This window comes from Mustelus asterias, chromosome 31 (genome assembly GCF_964213995.1).
Source record: "Mustelus asterias chromosome 31, sMusAst1.hap1.1, whole genome shotgun sequence".
NCBI lineage: Eukaryota > Metazoa > Chordata > Chondrichthyes > Carcharhiniformes > Triakidae > Mustelus > Mustelus asterias.
Window position 1 is genome coordinate 892,713 of NC_135831.1, and position 19,549 is coordinate 912,261.

Genomic DNA, 19,549 nt, shown 5'->3' on the forward strand with positions numbered 1-19,549 from the left:
CTGGGTGTGACTGGGTGCATCTGGGTGACTGGGTGTGACTGGCTGCGTCTGGGTGACTGGCTGCGTCTGGGTGACTGGCTGCGTCTGGGTGTGTCTGGGTGACTGGCTGTGTCTGGGTGCGTCTGGATGACTGGCTGTGTCTGGGTGACTGGGTGTGTCTGGGGGTGACTGGCTGCCTCTGGGTGACTGGGTGTGTCTGGGTGCGTCTGGGTGACTGGGTGCGTCTGGGTGACTGGGTGCGTCTGGGTGATTGGGTGTATCTCGGTGACTGGGTGTGTCTGGGGGTGACTGGGTGACTGGGTGTGTCTGGGTGCGTCTGGGTGACTGGGTGTGTCTGGGTGACTGGGTGCGTCTGGGTGACTGGCTGCGTCTGGGTGTGTGTCTGGGTGACTGGGTGTGTGTCTGGGTGACTGGGTGTGTGTCTGGGTGACTGAGTGTGTGTCTGGGTGACTGAGTGTGTGTCTGGGTGACTGAGTGTGTGTCTGGGTGACTGAGTGTGTCTGGGTGACTGGGTGTGTGTCTGGGTGACTGAGTGTGTATCTGGGTGACTGAGTGTGTGTCTGGGTGACTGAGTGTGTGTCTGGGTGACTGGGTGTGTGTCTGGGTGACTGAGTGTGTCTGGGTGACTGAGTGTGTGTCTGGGTGACTGAGTGTGTGTCTGGGTGACTGACTGGGTGTGTCTGGGTGACTGGGTGTGTCTGGGTGTGTGTCTGGGTGTCTGGGTGTGTGTCTGGGTGACTGGGTGTGTCTCGGTGCTTGAGCTGTTTTTGGTTAAATGGTCTTCCTCAATCATAACTTGTGATCTTCGGAACGACGCGGGCAGTTTTTAAACAGCAGAGTGAGGCTGCCCGAGGACATTTAGTTTTCTCTTTCACTGTCTGAAAGGAATCGTGTACGCCAGTACCCTGCGCTGGTGAACTGCACCACCATCGACTGGTTCTCCGAGTGGCCAAAGGATGCCTTGCTGGAAGTGGCTGAGCGCTACCTGATGAATGTGGAACTTGGGGGATCAGAGGAGGTAAGGAATCAGGAGGAGCTGTGACCGTCTGTGTGCAGAGGCTGGGTGACAGTGCACTCCAGTCAGTCTGAATGATGCTGAACCACACTGGGGATAGCTCCCGTCCACAGCCTGAGACAGCAGTGGAGCTCCACACCTCACCTGGATCAATCTCCCCTCACATGTACCTTGTGACTGCAGTTGCCCAAGTGCAGGGTTTCTGCAGCCAGGTGTGGTGGCTATGTGGCCTCTGAGACCAAGAGCAACTATCTTGGCACTGACCAGGACTCAAACCTGAGGTCCCCCTGACAGATTCACCCTTCCCAAAGTCCGATACGAGGCGAGCTGGCTTGACGGCTATAGGTGTGTCTTTACACGATCCTGTGTGACATTTACAGAGACGAGATAGTGATCAGGAGAGGCTGGACACCTCTCTGTGGGAAAGAGAAGGCTGAGGTGTGACATTGATAAAAGTCTTTAAAACTCGACAGGGATGTGATAGTCTAGATATTCAGAGGATGTACCCACCAGTCGCAGAGACCAAGGACAAACAGCCATAAATATAGGAAGATCACTAACAAATCCAGTTAGGAATTCGGGAGAACAATCAGGGGAGTGGGGGAGAATGTGGGACTCGCTCCCACAGGGAGTGGGGAGAATGTGGGACTTGCTCCCAGGGGGAGTGGGGAGAATGTGGGACTCGCTCCCAGGGGGAGTGGGGAGAATGTGGGACTCGCTCCCACGGAGAGTGGGGAGAATGTGGGACTCGCTCCCACGGGGAGTGGGGAGAATGTGGGACTCGCTCCCAGGGGGAGTGGGGAGAATGTGGGACTCGCTTCCACGGGGAGTGGGGAGAAAGTGGGACTCGCTCCCACGGGGGAGTGGGGAGAATGTGTGACTCGCTTCCACGGGGAGTGGGGAGAATGTGGGACTCGCTCCCACAGGGGAGTGGGGAGAATGTGGGACTCGCTCCCACAGGGAGTGGGGAGAATGTGGGACTCGCTCCCACGGGGAGTGGGGAGAATGTGGGACTCGCTCCCACGGGGGAGTGGGGAGAATGTGGGACTCGCTTCCACGGGGAGTGGGGAGAATGTGGGACTCGCTTCCACGGGGAGTGGGGAGAATGTGGGACTTGCTCCCACGGGGAGTGGGGAGAATGTGGGACTCGCTTCCACGGGGAGTGGGGAGAATGTGGGACTCGCTTCCACGGGGAGTGGGGAGAATGTGCGAGTTAGATATAGCTCTTGGGGCAAAGGGGAGAAAGCGGAATCGGGCTGTTGAGTTGGATGATCAGCCATGATCATAATGAATGAAGGAGCAGACTCGAGGGGCTGAATGGCCTCCTCCAGCTCCAATTAGCTCTGTTTCTGTGCTGAACCCCAACCTTGGTTCTTGTTGCCAACAGTTTGTTCCATTGTTCTAGCTCCGCAATAATTTGGCGCGTATCTTTGTGACAATGCATCGTTCAGTGACAACGTATTCCGAAAAAATGTTGCTGGAACTTCGAAGGCACAACTACGTCACCCCAACCAACTACCTGGAACTGGTATCCGGTTACAAAAAGTGAGTGTGAGTGAGCGGCGTGACATCATTCCCCTCATGCTGGAAATAATACCTGGGAACAGGCAACAATTGTCTCTAATCCAGCACCCAATGATGGAATTGTTTGCTTTGTACCTTCACATTCACCACTGGGGAATAGTGGGCTCCCAGTCAGACCATTGTACTGCATTCTCAACGCTCCTTCTGTGCCCAATAAACCACTCAAACCCAGAGCTGCCGGCTCAGAGGCAGGGGTGTAACCCACATAGCTACACACCCCCCCACTATGGAATAAGTACAGGATATTCCATGTGACTTAATCCTGTGTGAGTATCTGTGTGTGTGTGTGTGTGTGTGTGTGGGTGTGTGTGTGGGTGTCTGTTTCTGTGTGTGTCGGTGTCTGCATGTGTCTCGGTTTGAGTGTTGGCATGAGTGCGCCTCTTGATATGTATGTTGGTGTGAATGCAGGTGGATCTGTGTTGGTGAGTTTGTGTCGGTGTGTGCACGTGTGTCGGTGTCGGTGCGTGTGTGTCGGTGCGTGTGTGTCGGTGCGTGTGTGTCGGTGCGTGTCTGTCGGTGCGTGTGTGTCAGTGTCGGAGCGTGTGTGTCGGTGTGTGCGCGTGTGTGTCGGTGTGTGCGCGAGTGTGTCGGTGCGTGTGTGTGTCGGTGTGTGTGTGTCGGTGTCGGAGCGTGTGTGTCGGTGTCGGAGCGTGTGTGTCAGTGTCAGAGCATGTATGTCGGTGCGTATGTGTCGGGGTGTGTTGGTGTGTGTGTATATGTGTGTCTGTGTGTGTTGACGTGTGTGTGCGGGTGTGTGTGTCAGGAGTGTGTGTGTGTGTCAGTGTGTGTGTGAGTGTGTGTGTGCGTGCGTGTGTGTGTGTGTGTGTGTGAGTGCGTGTGTATGTGTGTGTGTGTGTCGGTGGGAGTGTCTGTCTAAAAAGAGGATGAAGCTTCGCAATGTTTGATTGCGGTGAGTAATTACACTCACCATTCAGTGTGGCTTTGGAAGTTTGGCTGCTGGGTGAGATCCCAGAGGGCTGCTGACACTTGTACCCAGCAAGAGAGGCGAGGAATCCATCATTGACTCTGCTAATGGAGCATATCACACAGCTCAGCTGTCAGTGTAAACTGTAAGAGCAAAGTTCAAGCACGGCACTAACTGTGTGCTTGTGACATGCCCTGGAGTTTCCTTCTCTCCACACATCACATCATTTATTGATGTTTCTGATTTGATCAGTGCTGGCAATGCTTGTTATTGGCGATGGGTTGCATTGCAATAGGAAAGATTTACTAGCGCTGACCTGACTGAGCCTGAAATCCTCATGTCTAAATGAATAACATTATAGGATGCTGATACACAAATGTTTGACACCCGTGCATCTAAAGTGCTTCTTACTGCTATTTTAACAGACGTAACTAATCTGTTTATTTTATAGAACCGTGTGTTTGTTACCATGCGCTGTTTTTCTTTATTAATTCATGGGCGTCGCCGGCTGGCCCAGCATTTATTGCCCATCCCTAGTTGCCCTTGGAGATCAGTTGAGAATTAGCCACATTGGCTGTGGCTCTGGAGTCACATGTAGGCCAGACCGGGGTAAGGACGGCAGATTTCCTTCCCTAAAGGAACCAGATGGGTTTTTCCGACAATGGGTCATCAGTAGATTCTTAATTCCAGATATTTTTTATTGAATTCAAATTCCACCGTCTGCCGTGGGCGGGATTCGAACTCGGGTCCCCCCAGAAACATTAGCTGAGTTTCTGGGTTAATAGTCGAGCGATAATACCACTTCTCCCCTGGTTCTTGAAGACGGGGGTGTTTCAATAGAAGAATTTGTGTGGCTAAGTTAGCATTTGAGGTGACAGCTTGTGACTGCAGTGCAGTATCACCTCAGTCTAGGTTCAATCCACCCCAGTCCCCCCAGTAAGATAAATATCTCACAAAGGCCCCACGTGGTGTATACAAAGAGGAAATGCTGGAAAATCTCAGCAGGTCAGGCAGCATCTGTGGGGAGAAAACAGAGCAATTGTTACCCTGACTCGAAACGTTGGCTCTGTTCTCTCTCCACAGACGCTGCGTGACCTGCTGAGATTTTCCAGCATTTTCTGTTTTTGTTACTGGTTCCAGCCTCCGCAGTACTTTGCTTTTGTCCCATTTGATGTGTTGTTTAATCCATTCTTAGGATGTAGGTCTCGTTGGCAAGTCCAGCATTTATTGTCCCTCTCTTAAGCGTCTTTGAGAAAGTGGTGCTGAGCTGCCTTCTTGAATAGAACTGAGTATCTCGCTCGGCCATTTCAGAGGATAGATAAAAGTCAACCACATTGCTGTGGCTCTGGAGTCACGTCTAGGCCAGACCGGGTAAGGACGGCAGATTCCTTCCCAAATTAATGAACCAGATAGGCTTTTACAACAATCCAGTAATTTCATACTCAACATTGCTGATCCTAGTTTTTTTAAATTCCAGATTTCGTCTCATTAATTGAATTTAAATTCCCCAGTTGCTGTGGCGGGATTTGAACTCGTGTCTCTTGATCATTAGTCTGCAATTCTGGATCACTAGTTTCAATAAACATAGCCACAGCACGGTGGGCACAGTGGGTTAGCACTGCTGCCTCACAGCGCCAGGGACCCGGGATCAATTCTGGCTTTGGGTGTCTGTGTGGAGTCTGCACGTTCTCCCCGTGTCTGCGTGGGTTTCCTCCGGGTGCTCCGGTTTCCTCCCACAGTCCAAAGATGTGCAGGTTAGGTGGATTGGCCATGCTAAATTGCCCCTTAGTGTCCAAAGATGTGTAGGTTAGGTGGATTGGCCATGCTAAATTGCTCCTTAGTGTCCAAAGATGTGCAGGTTAGGTGGATTGGCCATGCTAAATTGCCCCTTAGTGTCCAAAGATGTGCAGGTTAGGTGAATTGGCCATGCTAAATTGCCCCTTAGTGTCCAAAGATGTGCAGGTTAGGTGGATTGGCCATGCTAAATTGCCCCTTAGTGTCCAAAGATGTGCAGGTTAGGTGGATTGGCCATGCTAAATTGCCCCTTAGTGTCCAAAGATGTGCAGGTTAGGTGAATTGGCCATGCTAAATTGCCCCTTAGTGTCCAAAGATGTGCAGGTTAGGTGGATTGGCCGTGCTAAATTGCCCATTAGTGTCAGGGGGACTAGCTAGGGTAAATACGAGGGGTTACGGGGATAGGGCCTGGGTGGGACTGTGGACGGTGCCGACTCGATGGGCTGAATGGCCTCCTTCTGCACTGTGTCGATTCTATTCTATGATTCTATACATGACCACAGCAGCTCTGAAATGAATGTAGGCTTGTGGTTGTGCACTGAGAGAGAACCCTCCGTTTATTGTCTGTGTTGAGGAACATTTGGGTCTGGAGGTTCACAGCTGGCTCTGCCTAGTGAGAGTGATGGTTAATGCAAACCACCCGTGTGCTGGTGGAGCATCCGTGCGATTACTAATATCCCAGATCGGGGAATTTACACTGGGAATTCCAGTGACAGCGAGGGGACGGGTCATGCACATCCAAGTCACAATGATGTGTGAGCTTGTGACCTCTGCATTGTCAGTCCAGCAACCCGTAATCGCTGTGCTTTGTACCCCTTTGTTGTAGTCGGGGCACCGCAGAGCCAGCTATATTCTTCAGCTGGCTGTTCTGGGGGAGGAGGGGGGGTAACTGCTGCTTCGAGAAGTGAGAGAGGCAGAAAACTTGCCTGTCGTGGAGGCGTCTCGCTCTGCGGAGCTTGCAGAGTTCCCCCTCCTGCCCACAAGATGAAAGCAGCCCTTGACAAAACCGTGTACCACGGGAGACATCGTTCAGTAACTCAATCGGAACAAAGACCCAGGGGAAAAAAAACAATGGCTCCACACAAAAAGCGCTTCGACTCCCGAAGCGAGCTGCCTTTGTGAGGGAAATCTCTTCCTGAGCATTAAAAGAATAATTGCGGAGCACTCTGCTTCAACGTGAAATCTCATACAATTGCAGTGAATGGGGAGAGTGGACCTGCTCTTTTCCAACCCTGCCTTTGAATCACATTAGTCTGGAGCTCACGCTGTAATGCCGAGTGATTTTCCTGCCTGAATTGCTGATTCCCTGCTGTCAGGAGATTTCCTGACACAAGTCCTCGCAATTCAATACCGCAGCATTAAGCTGCCTCCAATTTCAATTGATCAACCCTTAAAGGGGAAGGGAAGCCTTCCTTCCCCTTGCGAGGCATGGTATTCGCCACCTTGGCTTAAAAAAAACTCACACAGCGCCTTGGGTCAAAGCACTTCACTCAGCTGCAAATTACACTGCTGAGCTGCAAGGACCGCAGGGTGATCTCCCAGAGTCAGAGAGTGACAGATCTATTCCAATGTCGCAGCTCCCACTGCAGCTGACCGAGTGGCAGAGGCAGGAGAGGCGACACTGTTTGTGAGCTGCAAAGGTGCACACTGTGCATCGACTCCCAACCCCCGCACTCCCCGTTCAAACTGACAGGTCGCACTGTGCCAAACATCTCCTTCCAAACCTCTGGGTTCACAAAGTTCAAACAGAGCAGCTCAGAGAGAGAGAGGGAGGACAACAGTGCAAATGTGTACAGACTGAGTGGATTGTGTGTGCTAAATTGTTCCTTCGTGTCTAAAGATGTGCGGGTTAGGTGGATTGGCCATGCTAAATTGCCCCTTAGTGTCCAAAGATGTGCAGGTTAGTGGGATTGGCCATGCTAAATTGCCCCTTAGTGTCCAAAGATGTGCAGGTTAGGTGGATTGGCCATGCTAAATTGCCCCTTAGTGTCCAAAGATGTGCAGGTTAGGTGGATTGGCCATGCTAAATTGTTCCTTAGTGTCCAAAGATGTGCGGGTTAGGTGGATTGGCCGTTCTAAATTGTTCCTTCGTGTCCAAAGATGTGCAGGTTACGTGGATTGGCCATGCTAAATTGTCCCTTAGTGTCCAAAGATGTGCAGGTTAGTGGGATTGGCCATGCTAAATTGCCCCTTAGTGTCCAAAGATGTGCAGGTTAGGTGGATTGGCCATGCTAAATTGTTCCTTAGTGTCCAAAGATGTGCGGGTTAGGTGGATTGGCCGTTCTAAATTGTTCCTTCGTGTCCAAAGATGTGCAGGTTACGTGGATTGGCCATGCTAAATTGCCCCTTAGTGTCCAAAGATTAGGTTAGGGTTATTAGCAGAGTAAATGTGCGGGGTTACATGGATAGGGTGGGGAAGTGGGCCTGGGAAAGATGCTCGAGTCGGGATGCAGACTCACTGGGCTGAATGGCCTCCTTGTGCACTGTAGGGATTCTGGGAAAATGCTGGGCTGTGTTACCTTCGATGGCTGGATTGGCAGTGGCTGTGTACGTTGCAGGGACTGCATTGTGGGCACAGCTGTGGGCATTGCTGCCTACCCACTGGTGGGCTGCGCCACTCGCAGCCTCTCTGAGACTCTAAACAGTTGTGCAAGAATGGGTTTGACAAAGGAGGCCTTGCGGCTGGACCCACTGCTTCTCCACACCCATAGGTGGCCCTGACCTGATGGTGGACGCTCAGAGGTGGCCCTGACCTGATGGTGAACGCCCAGAGCTGGACCTGGCCTGATGTCTGTATGTTCCCCTTCCCCAGGTTGCTGGAGGAGAAACGCATTGAGCTGAGCACCCAGGCCAACAAGCTGCGGAATGGACTGTCAAAGATCGATGATACCCGTGACAAGGTGGAGGTGATGTCTGTGGAGCTGGAGGAGGCCAAGGTGAAGGTGGCTGAGTTTCAGAAGCAGTGTGAGGAGTATCTGGTGATCATCGTGCAGCAGAAACGAGAGGCTGATGAGCAACAGAAGGTGGGTCATAGAGTCATAGAGGTTTCCAGCATGGAAACAGGCCCTTCGGCCCAACTTGTCCATGCTGCCCTTTTTAAAAAAAACTCCTAAGCTAATCCCAATTGCCCGCATTTGGCCCATATCCCTCTATACTCATCTTACCCATGTAACTGTCTGAATGTTTTTTAAAAGACAAAATTGTACCCGCCTCTACTACTACCTCTGGCAGCTTGTTCCAGACACTCACCACCCTCTGTGTGAAAAAAGTGCCCCTCTGGACACTTTTGTATCTCTCCCCTCTCACCTTAAACCTATGCCCTCTAGTTTTAGACTCCCCTACCTTTGGGAAAAGATATTGACTATCTTGCTGATCTGTGCCCCTCATTATTTTATAGACTTCTATAAGATCACCCCTCAGCCTCCTACGCTCCAGAGAAAAAAGTCCCAGTCTATCCAGCCTCTCCTTATAACTCAAACCATCAAGTCCCGGTAGCATCCTAGTAAATCTTTTCTGCACTCTTTCTAGTTTAATGATATCCTTTCTATAATAGGGTGACCAGAATTGCACACCGTATTCCAAGTGTGGCCTTACCAATGTCTTGTACAACTTCACCAAGACGTCCCAACTCTTGTATTCAATGTTTTCTGACCAATGAAACCAAGCATGCTGAATGCCTTCTTCACCACTCTGTCCACCTATGACTCCACTTTCAAGGAGCTATGAACATGTACCCCTAGATCTCTTTGTTCTATAACTCTCTCCAACGCCCTACCATTAACTGAGTAAGTCCTGCCCTGGTTCAATCTACCAAAATGCATCACCTCGCATTTATCTAAATTAAACTCCATCTGCCATTCGTCAGCCCACTGGCCCAATTGATCAAGATCCTGTTGCAATTGGACATAACCTTCTTCACTGTCCACTATGCCACCAATCTTGGTGCCATCTGCAAACTTACTAACCATGCCTCCTATATTCTCATCCAAATCATTAATATAAATGACAAATAACAGTGGGCCCAGCACTGATCCCTGAGGCACATCGCTGGTCACAGGTCTCCAGTTTGAAAAACAACTCTCTACAACCACCCTCTGGCTTCTGTCAAGAAGCCAATTTTGTATCCAATTAGCTACCTTCACCCTGGATCCCGTGAGATTTAACGTTACGCAGCAACCCGTGTCTGCGTGGGTTTCCTCCGGGTGCTCCAGTTTCCTCCCACAGTCCAAAGATGTGCGGGTTAGGTTGATTGGCCATGCTAAAATTGTCCCTCAGTGTCCTGAGATGCGTAGGTTAGAGGGATTAGTGGGTAAATATATAGGGATATGGGGGTAGGGCCTGGGTGGGATTGTGGTCGGTGCAGACTCGATGGGCCGAATGGCCTCTTTCTGCACTGTAGGGTTTCTATGATTCTATGAACCGACCATGTGGTACCTTGTGAAAGGTGGGTGAAGGAAGGAAATCCCCTCCCAGCCTGTGTTCCTGCTAACACTCTGTGAAGGTGCACCCACATTATCCCCATTGACTCAGCTAGCTCGACAGCCCGTGCTGGACATGGGAATGGAATTGCTCCATTTCCCTGGGTGTAACCTCTCTCAACTCCCTAACGTTTCAGTCCTGTGATCTAAGCAGCTCAAACATCCTGCACTTCCGAACTCCACCGTGGTCCCTACGCATTGATGTCAGCATCCTTACCCTCACGCAAACACACATCCATGGCCTCCCTCCAGCCTACCTTGTGCTTTCCTCCAGCCCCGTGCCCCTGCCTGTACACTTTGTTCCCCAGACGCTGGTCTGTTCCTTGTTCCCTCTGCACTTAACTCCAGCCAGTGCAGCCATGCTTTCAGCCCCATGCCTATGCCCCCTCCGTCTTGCCCCCTCCCTGGTCTCTTGATAAAGATTTTTACGTATCTTTCAGACCTGCTCTCGACTCCAACTCCATCTTCCCCTTCTCCTCCAGCTCACAGTCCATAGAAACTAGACGCAGGAGTCGGCCTTCCAGCCTGCTCTGCTCCGTCACTCATTTGGATCACGGCTGATCATCAAATTCAATATCCTGATCCCCACTTCCCCCCATATCCCTCGATCCCTTTAGCCCCAAGAGTTGTACCTAATACCTTCTTGGAAATCAGACAACGTTTGGGCCTCAACTACTTTCTGTGGGAGTGAATTCCACACATTCACCACCCTCTGGGTGAAGAAATTTCTCCTCACCTCAGTTCTAAACGATTTACCCCTTATCCTCAAACTATGAACCCCCCCCACCCTAGTTCTGGACTCCCCCACCATCGGGAACAATTCATTCCCCGAGACCAGGGGTCTCCAAACTACGGCCCGCGGGCCACATCCGGCCCGCAGCGGGCCGCACCCAGATCGGAGTTTGGAGACCACTGCCCTAGACTGTAAAGCTCTTTCTGGGCTACCTGTCTGACGTGAGGAGCACCGCATCAGAAGTTGCTGCTGCTTCTCCAGGCTGCAGACAGGTTCTCCGTGATGTTGAGAGACGTTTGATTCCAGTGTCAAAGAACAAAGAAAATTACAGCTTGGAAACAGGCCCTTCGGCCCTCCAAGCCTGCACCGACCATGCTGCCCCCATCTGAACTAAAACCCCCTACCCTTCCGGGGACCATATCCCTCTATTCCCATCCTATTCATGTACTTGTCCAAACGCCCTTTAAAACTCACTATCGTATCCGCTTCCACTCCCTCCCCTGGCAGCGGGTTCCAGGCACCCACCACCCTCTGTGTAAAAAACTTGCCTCGTACATCTCCTTTAAACCTTGCCCCTCGCACCTTAAACCTGTGCCCCCTAGTAATTGACTCTTCCACCCTGGGAAAAAGCTTCTGACTATCCACTCTGTCCATGTCCCTCATAATCTTGTAGACTTCTATCAGGTCTCCCCCTCAACCTCCGTCGTTCCAGTGAGAACAAACCAAGTTTCTCCAACCTCTCCTCACAGCTAATGTCGATGGGTTTGGGTTCCTCCTCCTGATGTGACAGCACAGACTCACACTGGCAGTGTCATTCTCACCTCACCCGCTTTGGATCTAAACGCAAATTGGAATATTTCTCTGCCGTGACTGCATGAGAATTAGGAGCCGGAGTAGGCCACTCGGCCCCTCGAGCCTGCTATGCCATTCAGGAAGCTGGTGGCTAGTCTGGCCAATGATAATGGTGAGATACCAGTAGCTGTGGAGGAGCAGTAGGGGGTTAGATGGCCAGGTGAACAGATCAGCAAAATCCCGTACATGAGTTGGCCTTTAATTCAAGGGGATTGGAATTCAAAGTGAGTAACACAGAGTCTTGTTCAGACCCTACCCCGAGTAACTACACTCAGGTTTAGGTACAGCACCCCAATAAAGATAGGGTGTACACCTTGAAATAGCACCTCAGAAGCCGGTGTCCCTTCACCAGATTCCCTTTATTTAGAAACTTCTCCCCACTCCTAAGAGTGCTTCAGGTAGGCTGTGGGAATCCGGAGTGCCGGTAGCCCTGACACTCCTCCGTATATCCACAGGCGAGACTCCCTGCTTGGGCAGACAATCATTCCCTCAATCAGGGAGCTCATACTCCGAAAGCCCCACCTCACAGGCTTCACTGAGGTCATTACACAGCCCAGACTCACCAGAAGGATATTGGGGACGTACTACAGGGGTTAATTATGAGAACTCTTTGAGTTCAGGAGCTTGATAGATAATCTAATCAAATGGAAGTTTATATTGAAAGACCCAATTCCCATAAGGTTAGAGCGAGAGACTGTTTGGAAGTGATTCCAGGAGACGTATTTTCACACTAAGGGCCGTGGAAATCTGGAACTCTCGGCAGCACGGTGGCACTGTGGGTTCGCACTGCTGCCTCACAGCACCGGGGATCCGAGTTCAATTCCGGCCTCAGGTCACTGTCTGTGTGGAGTCTGCACATTCTCCCCGTGTCTGTATGGGTTTCCTCCCACAGTCTGAAAGACGTGCAGATTAGGTGGATTGACCATGCTAAATTGCCCCTTAGTGTTAGATGTGCAGGTTCGGGGGATTGGCCATGCTAAATTGTCCCTTAGTGTCAGGGGGATTAGCTCGGGTAAATACATTGGGTTACAGGGATAGGGCCTGGGTGGGACTGTTGTCGGTGAAGGCTCGATGGGCTGAATAGCCTTCTGCACTGCAGTGATGATCCTCTCCTGAGGAGGTTGCTAGTGTTTGGAGTCAGTCAGAAATAGATTTTAGTTGGTTAAGGTCATCCCGGATTTGAGGTCTTCAGGCCAGCCAGGATCTGATTGGTTGACGCAGCAAGCTGAAGGGCTGAATGGCCTTGTCCTGACTCTGTGAACGCACTTGCAGGCACCGTGACCAATTTGTTTGCGTCCCCAGTGGGAGAGCATGTGTATCTTGCAGCCAGAGTCACAGGCAGCTGTCAGCGAGCTTGGCAACGTGGGAACACGAGGCCCAAGTTTCTCATGCTGTGTTGCCCTGTCTGTAACACCGCTGGGCGCTCCAATCTAAACCACAAGGGGAGATCGGAGACCCCTTTCAATGTAACCCGATCACTGTCCTGATAAACTAACCCCTTTGAGCATTTCTGTCCATGTAGACTGTCAGCTCCCACAGTGAGAAGATTGCCGCGGAAGAGATAAAATGCAAGATAATGGCGCAAGGAGCCCAGAAGGAACTGGATGAGGCCATGCCAGCACTGCAGGAAGCCATGAAGGTACAGAACTGGGAGCAAACGATAAGAGGCTGACTCACACGGTTTCCCTCGTCTGCTGCTTCTTCACCCCCCTCTGCTGCGGAATCTCACGCAGGGACGAGTGTCAGCTTGACTCAGCAAGTGGCGCTCTCCCGCCCGCCACCCCCCCGCCCCCTGCCCCCGCCGTGTGACTGGTTGTTGGCTCAATTGCCGCATCAGCAGTTTGAGCTGAGTGAGTGCCACATCTTGTGCTGCCAAATAAACCTGTTGGACTGTAACCCGGTGTTGTGAGACCTCTTACTGTGAGTGCCACATCACCAGGGACAGGCTGTGACAGAGAGGTGAAGCCCCCCTGACTGTGACAGAGAGGTGAAGCAGGGGGGAGGTGAAGCAGGGGGGGCCCCCCCCTGACTGTGACAGAGAGGTGAAGCGGGGGGGGGCCCCACCTGCTAACTACGCTGGCACTTGATAATCAGGGCTGTTAACTAGAAGCTTGCGAGTGGTACAAGGATCACTTGGATGTGCACCAAACCATGGGCAGGGCAGCTGGTTTGTCGCACACGCAGTGTTTTGGTCAAACGAGCTGCAAACAAGACATTTTCGAAACATTCAGAGTAAATTTGCCATGCCGCATCCGCTTATTTCCATAGTGCTGTGTTATTGTGTCTGTGCCGAAAGAGTTATTCAATTCACCCCATTCCTCCCCATCTTTCCCCATTACGCTGCACATATTCCCTTTTCGAGAAACGGGGCGGCACGCTGGCACAGTGGGTTAGTGCTGCTGCCTCACAGCGTCAGGGACCCGGGTTCAATCCCAGCGGCACGGTGGCACAGTGGGTTAGTGCTGCTGCCTCATAGCGTCAGGGACCCGGGTTCAATCCCAGCGGCACAGTGGCACAGTGGGTTAGTGCTGCTGCCTCATAGCGTCAGGGACCCGGGTTCAATCCCAGCGGCACGGTGGCACAGTGGGTTAGTGCTGCTGCCTCATAGCGTCAGGGACCCGGGTTCAATCCCAGCGGCACGGTGGCACACTGGGTTAGTGCTGCTGCCTCACAGCGCCAGGGACCCGGGTTCAATCCCAGCGGCACGGTGGCACACTGGGTTAGTGCTGCTGCCTCACAGCGCCAGGGACCCGGGTTCAATCCCAGCGGCACGGTGGCACAGTGGGTTAGCGCTGCTGCCTCACAGCGCCAGGGACCCGGGTTCAATCCCAGCGGCACGGTGGCACAGTGGGTTAGCGCTGCTGCCTCACAGCGCCAGGGACCCGGGTTCAATCCCAGTGGCACAGTGGGTTAGCGCTGCTGCCTCACAGCGCCAGGGACCCGGGTTCAATCCCAGCGGCACGGTGGCACAGTGGGTTAGCGCTGCTGCCTCACAGCGCCAGGGACCCGGGTTCAATCCCAGCGGCACGGTGGCACAGTGGGTTAGCGCTGCTGCCTCACAGCGCCAGGGACCCAGGTTCAATCCCAGCGGCACGGTGGCACAATGGGTTAGCGCTGCTGCCTCACAGCGCCAGGGACCCGGGTTCAATTCCAGCCTTGGGTCACTGTCTGTGTGGAGTCTGCACGTTCTCCCCATGTCTGCGTGGATTCCCTCCGGGTGCTCCGGTTTCCTCCTACACTCCAAAGATATGCAGTTAGGTGGATTGGCCATGCGAAATTGTCCTTTAGTGTCCAAAGATATGCAGTTAGGTGGATTGGCCATGCTAAATTGCGCCTTAGTGTCCAAAGATGTGCAGTTAGGGGGATTGGCCATGCTAAATTGCGCCTTAGTGTCCAAAGATGTGTAGTTAGGTGGATTGGCCATGCTAAATTGCGCCTTAGTGTCCAAAGATGTGCAGTTAGGGGGATTGGCCATGCTAAATTGCCCCTTAGTGTCCAAAGATGTGCAGGTTAGGTGGATTGGCCATGCTGAATTGCCCCTTAGTGTCCAAAGATGTGTAGGTTTGGTGGATTGGCCATGGTAAATGCGCAGGGTTGTGAGGATAGGACACAGTGGGCAGAACAAAGAACAAGAACAAAGAACAATACAGCACAGGAACAGGCCCTTCGGCCCCCCAAGCCCGCGCCGCTCCCCGGTCCAGGATTGAATCCTGAATCCAGGATCCCCGCCCAATTTTCCAGCCTATCTACATACCAATATCCTATCCACCGAGCTGTCCCTCACAGCTACGATGCTTTGTTCATTACAACCTATTAACTTACCCCCAACCCCCCATTCCAGACCATGTGATCTCCAGGGAGAGGCGAAAACCCAGAGTGAAAAACCCCAGGGCCAATATGGGGAAAAAAAATCTGGGAAATTCCTCTCCGACCCCCTGAGGCGATCGAAACGAGTCCAGGAGATCACAATGGCCCCGATCGGAAAATGCTTCCCAACCCTAGTCATTTCCACTTCCACGAACACCATATGAATTCCCTGCCCCCGAGAGAGGTTCCCAACTATCCGCAGTCTCACTCTGTACTGGCACCAGCAAGATGATCATAGAATGAAGCCTTGAAACGAGAAACCAGGAACAATTAGCCCGCGCCGCTCCCTGGTCCAAACTAGACCACTCTTTTGTATCCCTCCATTCCCACTCCGTTCATATAGCAGCTTGGGTGGGATGCTCTTTGGAAGAGTCAGTGCAGACTCAGTGGGCCGAATGGCCTCCTTCAGCATCATTGTGATTCTGTGGTTCGAATTTATCTACTTCCCTCTCAAAGTTAATATTGAGTCTGTTTCCTCTGCCCTTTCAGTCAGTGCCCTCTAGATGACAGCAACTTGCTCTTCCAAACACAGATTCTCGATTCCCCCCTCTGGAACTTTTCCCGATTCTCTGCAATCTGCGTCCCTCAGATACTGACCTCCTGCCACTGGAAACACTGGGGGTGAATTTTCCCATTCCGCCTGCCATGGGAATCGGAGCGGGCGAGGGGCGGACCATGGAAAGGTCCGTTGACCTCGGGCGAGATGAGGCGAGGGCAGCTGGAAAATCCCGCCCATTCTCTCCTGATTTTCTTCACCAAAACCTGCTGGGCTTTCAAACGCCCCCAGTAAATCTCCGCTCCTCCCTCTGTGCTCTGAGGAGAACATCATCGTGGGCCGAAGGGCCTGTTCTGTGCTGTACTGTTCTATGTTCTATTAACAATCCCAGCTTCCACATCGCTCCAGGACCTGGAGCCATTCTAACAAATCTCCCCTGCACCCCTCTCCAACACCCTTCCTAAAGAGTGGAGCCTGGAACTGTACACTCGAACCAATGTGTTTATTCATTAATATCAGTGAAAAATAAAATGATTTTCTGAGATCCAACATGATTTACCAAGGCATGGCGATCTTCCTGCCAATGTTAGTTGGTAAACGGCGCGGCTGGCTGGGGTGTGAGTTAAGCGGACAGCCATGGGCTAATGCACTGTCTCAATCCTTCACCTTGCAGGCTCTGGAGTCCCTGAACAAAAAGGACATGACTGAAATCAAATCGTACGGCCGCCCCCCTGTCCTCGTTGAGACAGTGATGCAAGCAGTAATGATTCTCAGAGGATCGGAGCCAACCTGGGCAGAGGCCAAGAAACAGCTGGGTGAGGCCCTAACGTCTGATACTGTCTGGCTGGATGGGTGGACGGTCTGGGAGGCCAGGTGGATCAGTCAGCCCTCCGAGGTGTGAGATGTGTTTCTGCCACACGGCTAGTCAGCAAAACAAAACATGTAGAAGGAGCAAGTGAATGATTTCCCCATTTATCAAGACAAATTGGCAACACAGTGGCACAGTGGTTAGCGCTGCTGCCTCACAGCGCCAGGGACCCGGGTTTGATCCCCGGCTTGGGTCACTGTCTGTGTGGAGTCTGCACGTTGTGATAAACCACTGTTAGCTTATTGTCTGTGTGTGTGACATGCCTGGACACGCCCCTGCCGGCCCTACCCGAGACTCCTCCCCCCCTGGTCCAGGTATAAAGGCGACTGCTCCCCAACCCCCTGCCTCAGTCTGGACCAGTTCATCGGCATGGGTGTGCTCCAAGTCTTTTGGTAATAAAAGCCTATTTGTTCTTGCATACAAACTAGTCTTTGCTCGATTGATGGTGCATCACACGTTCTCCCCGTGTCTGCGTGGGTTTCCTCCGAGTGCTCCCGTTTTCTCCCACAGTCCAAAAGATGTGCCGGTTAGGGTGCGTTGGCCATGCTAAATTCTCCCTCAATGTAACCCGAACAGGCACCGGAGTGTGGCAGCTAGGGGATTTTCACAGTAGCTTCATTGCAGTGTTAATGTAAGCCTACATTCGATTCCCAGCTCGGGTCACTGTCTGTGTGGAGTTTGCACATTCTCCTCGTGTCTGCGTGGGTTTCCTCCGGGTGCTCCGGTTTCCTCCCACAGTCCAAAGATGTGCGGGTTAGGTTGATTGGCCAGGTTAAAAATTGCCCCTTAGAGTCCTGAGATGCGTAGGTTAGAGGGATTAGTGGGTAAATATGTGGGGGTAGGGCCTGGGTGGGATTGTGGTCGGTGCAGACTCGATGGGCCGAATGGCCTCCTTCTGCACTGTAGGGTTTCTATTCTATTCTATTCTATTCTATTCTACTCGTGACAATAATAATAAAATTTGAATTGAAAACTTAAATGCTAACGGGGTAATTGTCTGCTCAACCCATATCCGTTCATCATAAACATGGTACAAAGTGTCCTTGTCAAGAGCAGAGTGAGGTGTAGACATTCCCTGGAAACACAAGACAGGTCCCTCTCCACAGGATTCCCAGCCCCTGATCTGCTCTGGTAGCCACTTATTTATGTGGCTGGGTCGCAGTTGAGTTTCTGGTCAATGATAACCCCCAGGATGTTGATAGTGGGAGGGATTCAGTGACGGTAACCCCCAGGATGTTGACAGTGGGAGGGATTCAGTGATGGTAACCCCCAGGATGTTGATAGTGGGGGATTCAGTGATGGTAACCCCCAGGATGTTGATAGTGGGAGATTCAGTGATGGTAACCCCCAGGATGTTGATAGTAGGGGGGATGCAGGTTGGTGCTATTGGTTTTGATGAGTGGTGGATTTGACGCAGGGTTTGATGAGGCGGCCTCCTGTTTTTCAGGTGAGGGAACCTTCATTAAGCAGCTCATTAATTTCGACAAGGACAATATTTCTGACAAAGTGCTGAAGAAAATCGGGACGTATTGTGCACAACCAGACTTCCAGCCGGAAATTGTGGGCCGTGTGTCTGTAGCGGCCAAATCCCTCAGTATGTGGGTCCTTGCCATGGAGGCAAGTATTGTTCCAATTATCCACATCTCTCCTCCTTCCTCGTGGCTCCCAGTGCTTCCTCTCTCTCTTCTTTGCTTCCTTTGTTTTCCCTTGCTCTTTTCCCATCAGGTTTTCACTATCTCACTCATGTCTCTGCTTCTCTTTGTGAATCTCATTGTTCATCTAACCCTTCAGCAAATTGTGAATGAATCATAAATCCAGCTGGAGCAAATCAAACGCGTTTTGAATGCAATATGATTCAATGTTCCTGCTCTGAATCTTGGTGCGGATGTGCTGCTCCTATGAATGGTTTCATCAACCAAGTCATTGGGCTCTGTCGATGGGAGTGGAGTGTAAAACTGGAACAGAACGCACATTTTCAAAATCTTTCCCAGGATGTGAACGTCGCTGCCTGGGCAGCATTTATTGCCCATCCCTAGTTGCCTTTGAGAAGGTGGTGGTGAGCTGCCTTCTTGAATCGCTGCAGTCCACGTTCTGGTGTTGATCCACAATGCCGTTAGGGAGGGAATTCCAGGATTTTGACCCCAGTAACAGTAAAGGAACAGCCGATATATTTCCAAGTAGGGATGGTGAGTGACTCGGAGGGGAACCTCCAGGTGGGGGTGTTCCCAGGCATCTGCTGCCCTTGTCCTTCTAGATGGTAGAGATCTTGGGTTTGGAAGGTGCTGTCTGAGGTGCCTTGGTGAGTCACTGCGGTGCATCTTGTAGATGGTACACACGCTGCTACTGAGTGTCGGTGGTGGAGGGAGTGAGTGTTTGTGGATGGGGGGCCAATCAAGTGGGGCTGCTTTGTCCTGGATGGTGTCGAGCTTCTTGAGTGTTGTTGGAGCCGCTCCCATCCAGGCAAGTGGGGAGTGTTCCATCACACTCCTGACTTGTGCCTTGTAGATGGTGGACAGGCTTTGGGGAGTCAGGGGGTGAGTTACGCTCCGCAGTATTCCCAGCCTCTGATCTGCTCTGGTAGCTACAGTATTTATACGGCTGGGTCCAGATCAGTTTCTGGTCAATGGTAACCCCCAGGATGTTGACAGTGGGGGATTCAGTGATGGTAACCCCCAGGATGTTGACAGTGGGGGATTCAGTGTGTTAATGCTTGTGAATGTCAAAAGGAGATTGTTTGAAAATCTCTTGTTTGTGATGGTCATTGTGTGGCGTGAATGTGACTTGCCAGTGACCACCCCAAGCCTTCATGTTCTCGAGGCCTTGCTGTACACGAGCGCAGACTGTTTCACTATCTGATCAGACTCAAATGGTGATGAAAATTGTGCAACGGAGGACAAGCTATGAAAAGCCAATGAAGCAGTTTTCAGGTGTATCTCG

General features: G+C 51.8%; 1 protein-coding gene across 1 annotated transcript in view; it reads left to right on the forward strand.

Moving 5' to 3' along the window:
- Positions 1 to 19,549, forward strand: part of dnah2 (dynein, axonemal, heavy chain 2) — a 232,295-nt gene that overhangs the window by 159,093 nt on the left and 53,653 nt on the right. Inside the window, exons 58-63 of the mRNA XM_078200892.1 lie at positions 886 to 1,018; positions 2,421 to 2,560; positions 8,131 to 8,341; positions 12,904 to 13,020; positions 16,418 to 16,559; positions 18,060 to 18,229. Coding sequence (XP_078057018.1) covers positions 886 to 1,018; positions 2,421 to 2,560; positions 8,131 to 8,341; positions 12,904 to 13,020; positions 16,418 to 16,559; positions 18,060 to 18,229 — 913 coding nt within the window. The remainder of the gene's footprint in view (positions 1 to 885; positions 1,019 to 2,420; positions 2,561 to 8,130; positions 8,342 to 12,903; positions 13,021 to 16,417; positions 16,560 to 18,059; positions 18,230 to 19,549) is intronic.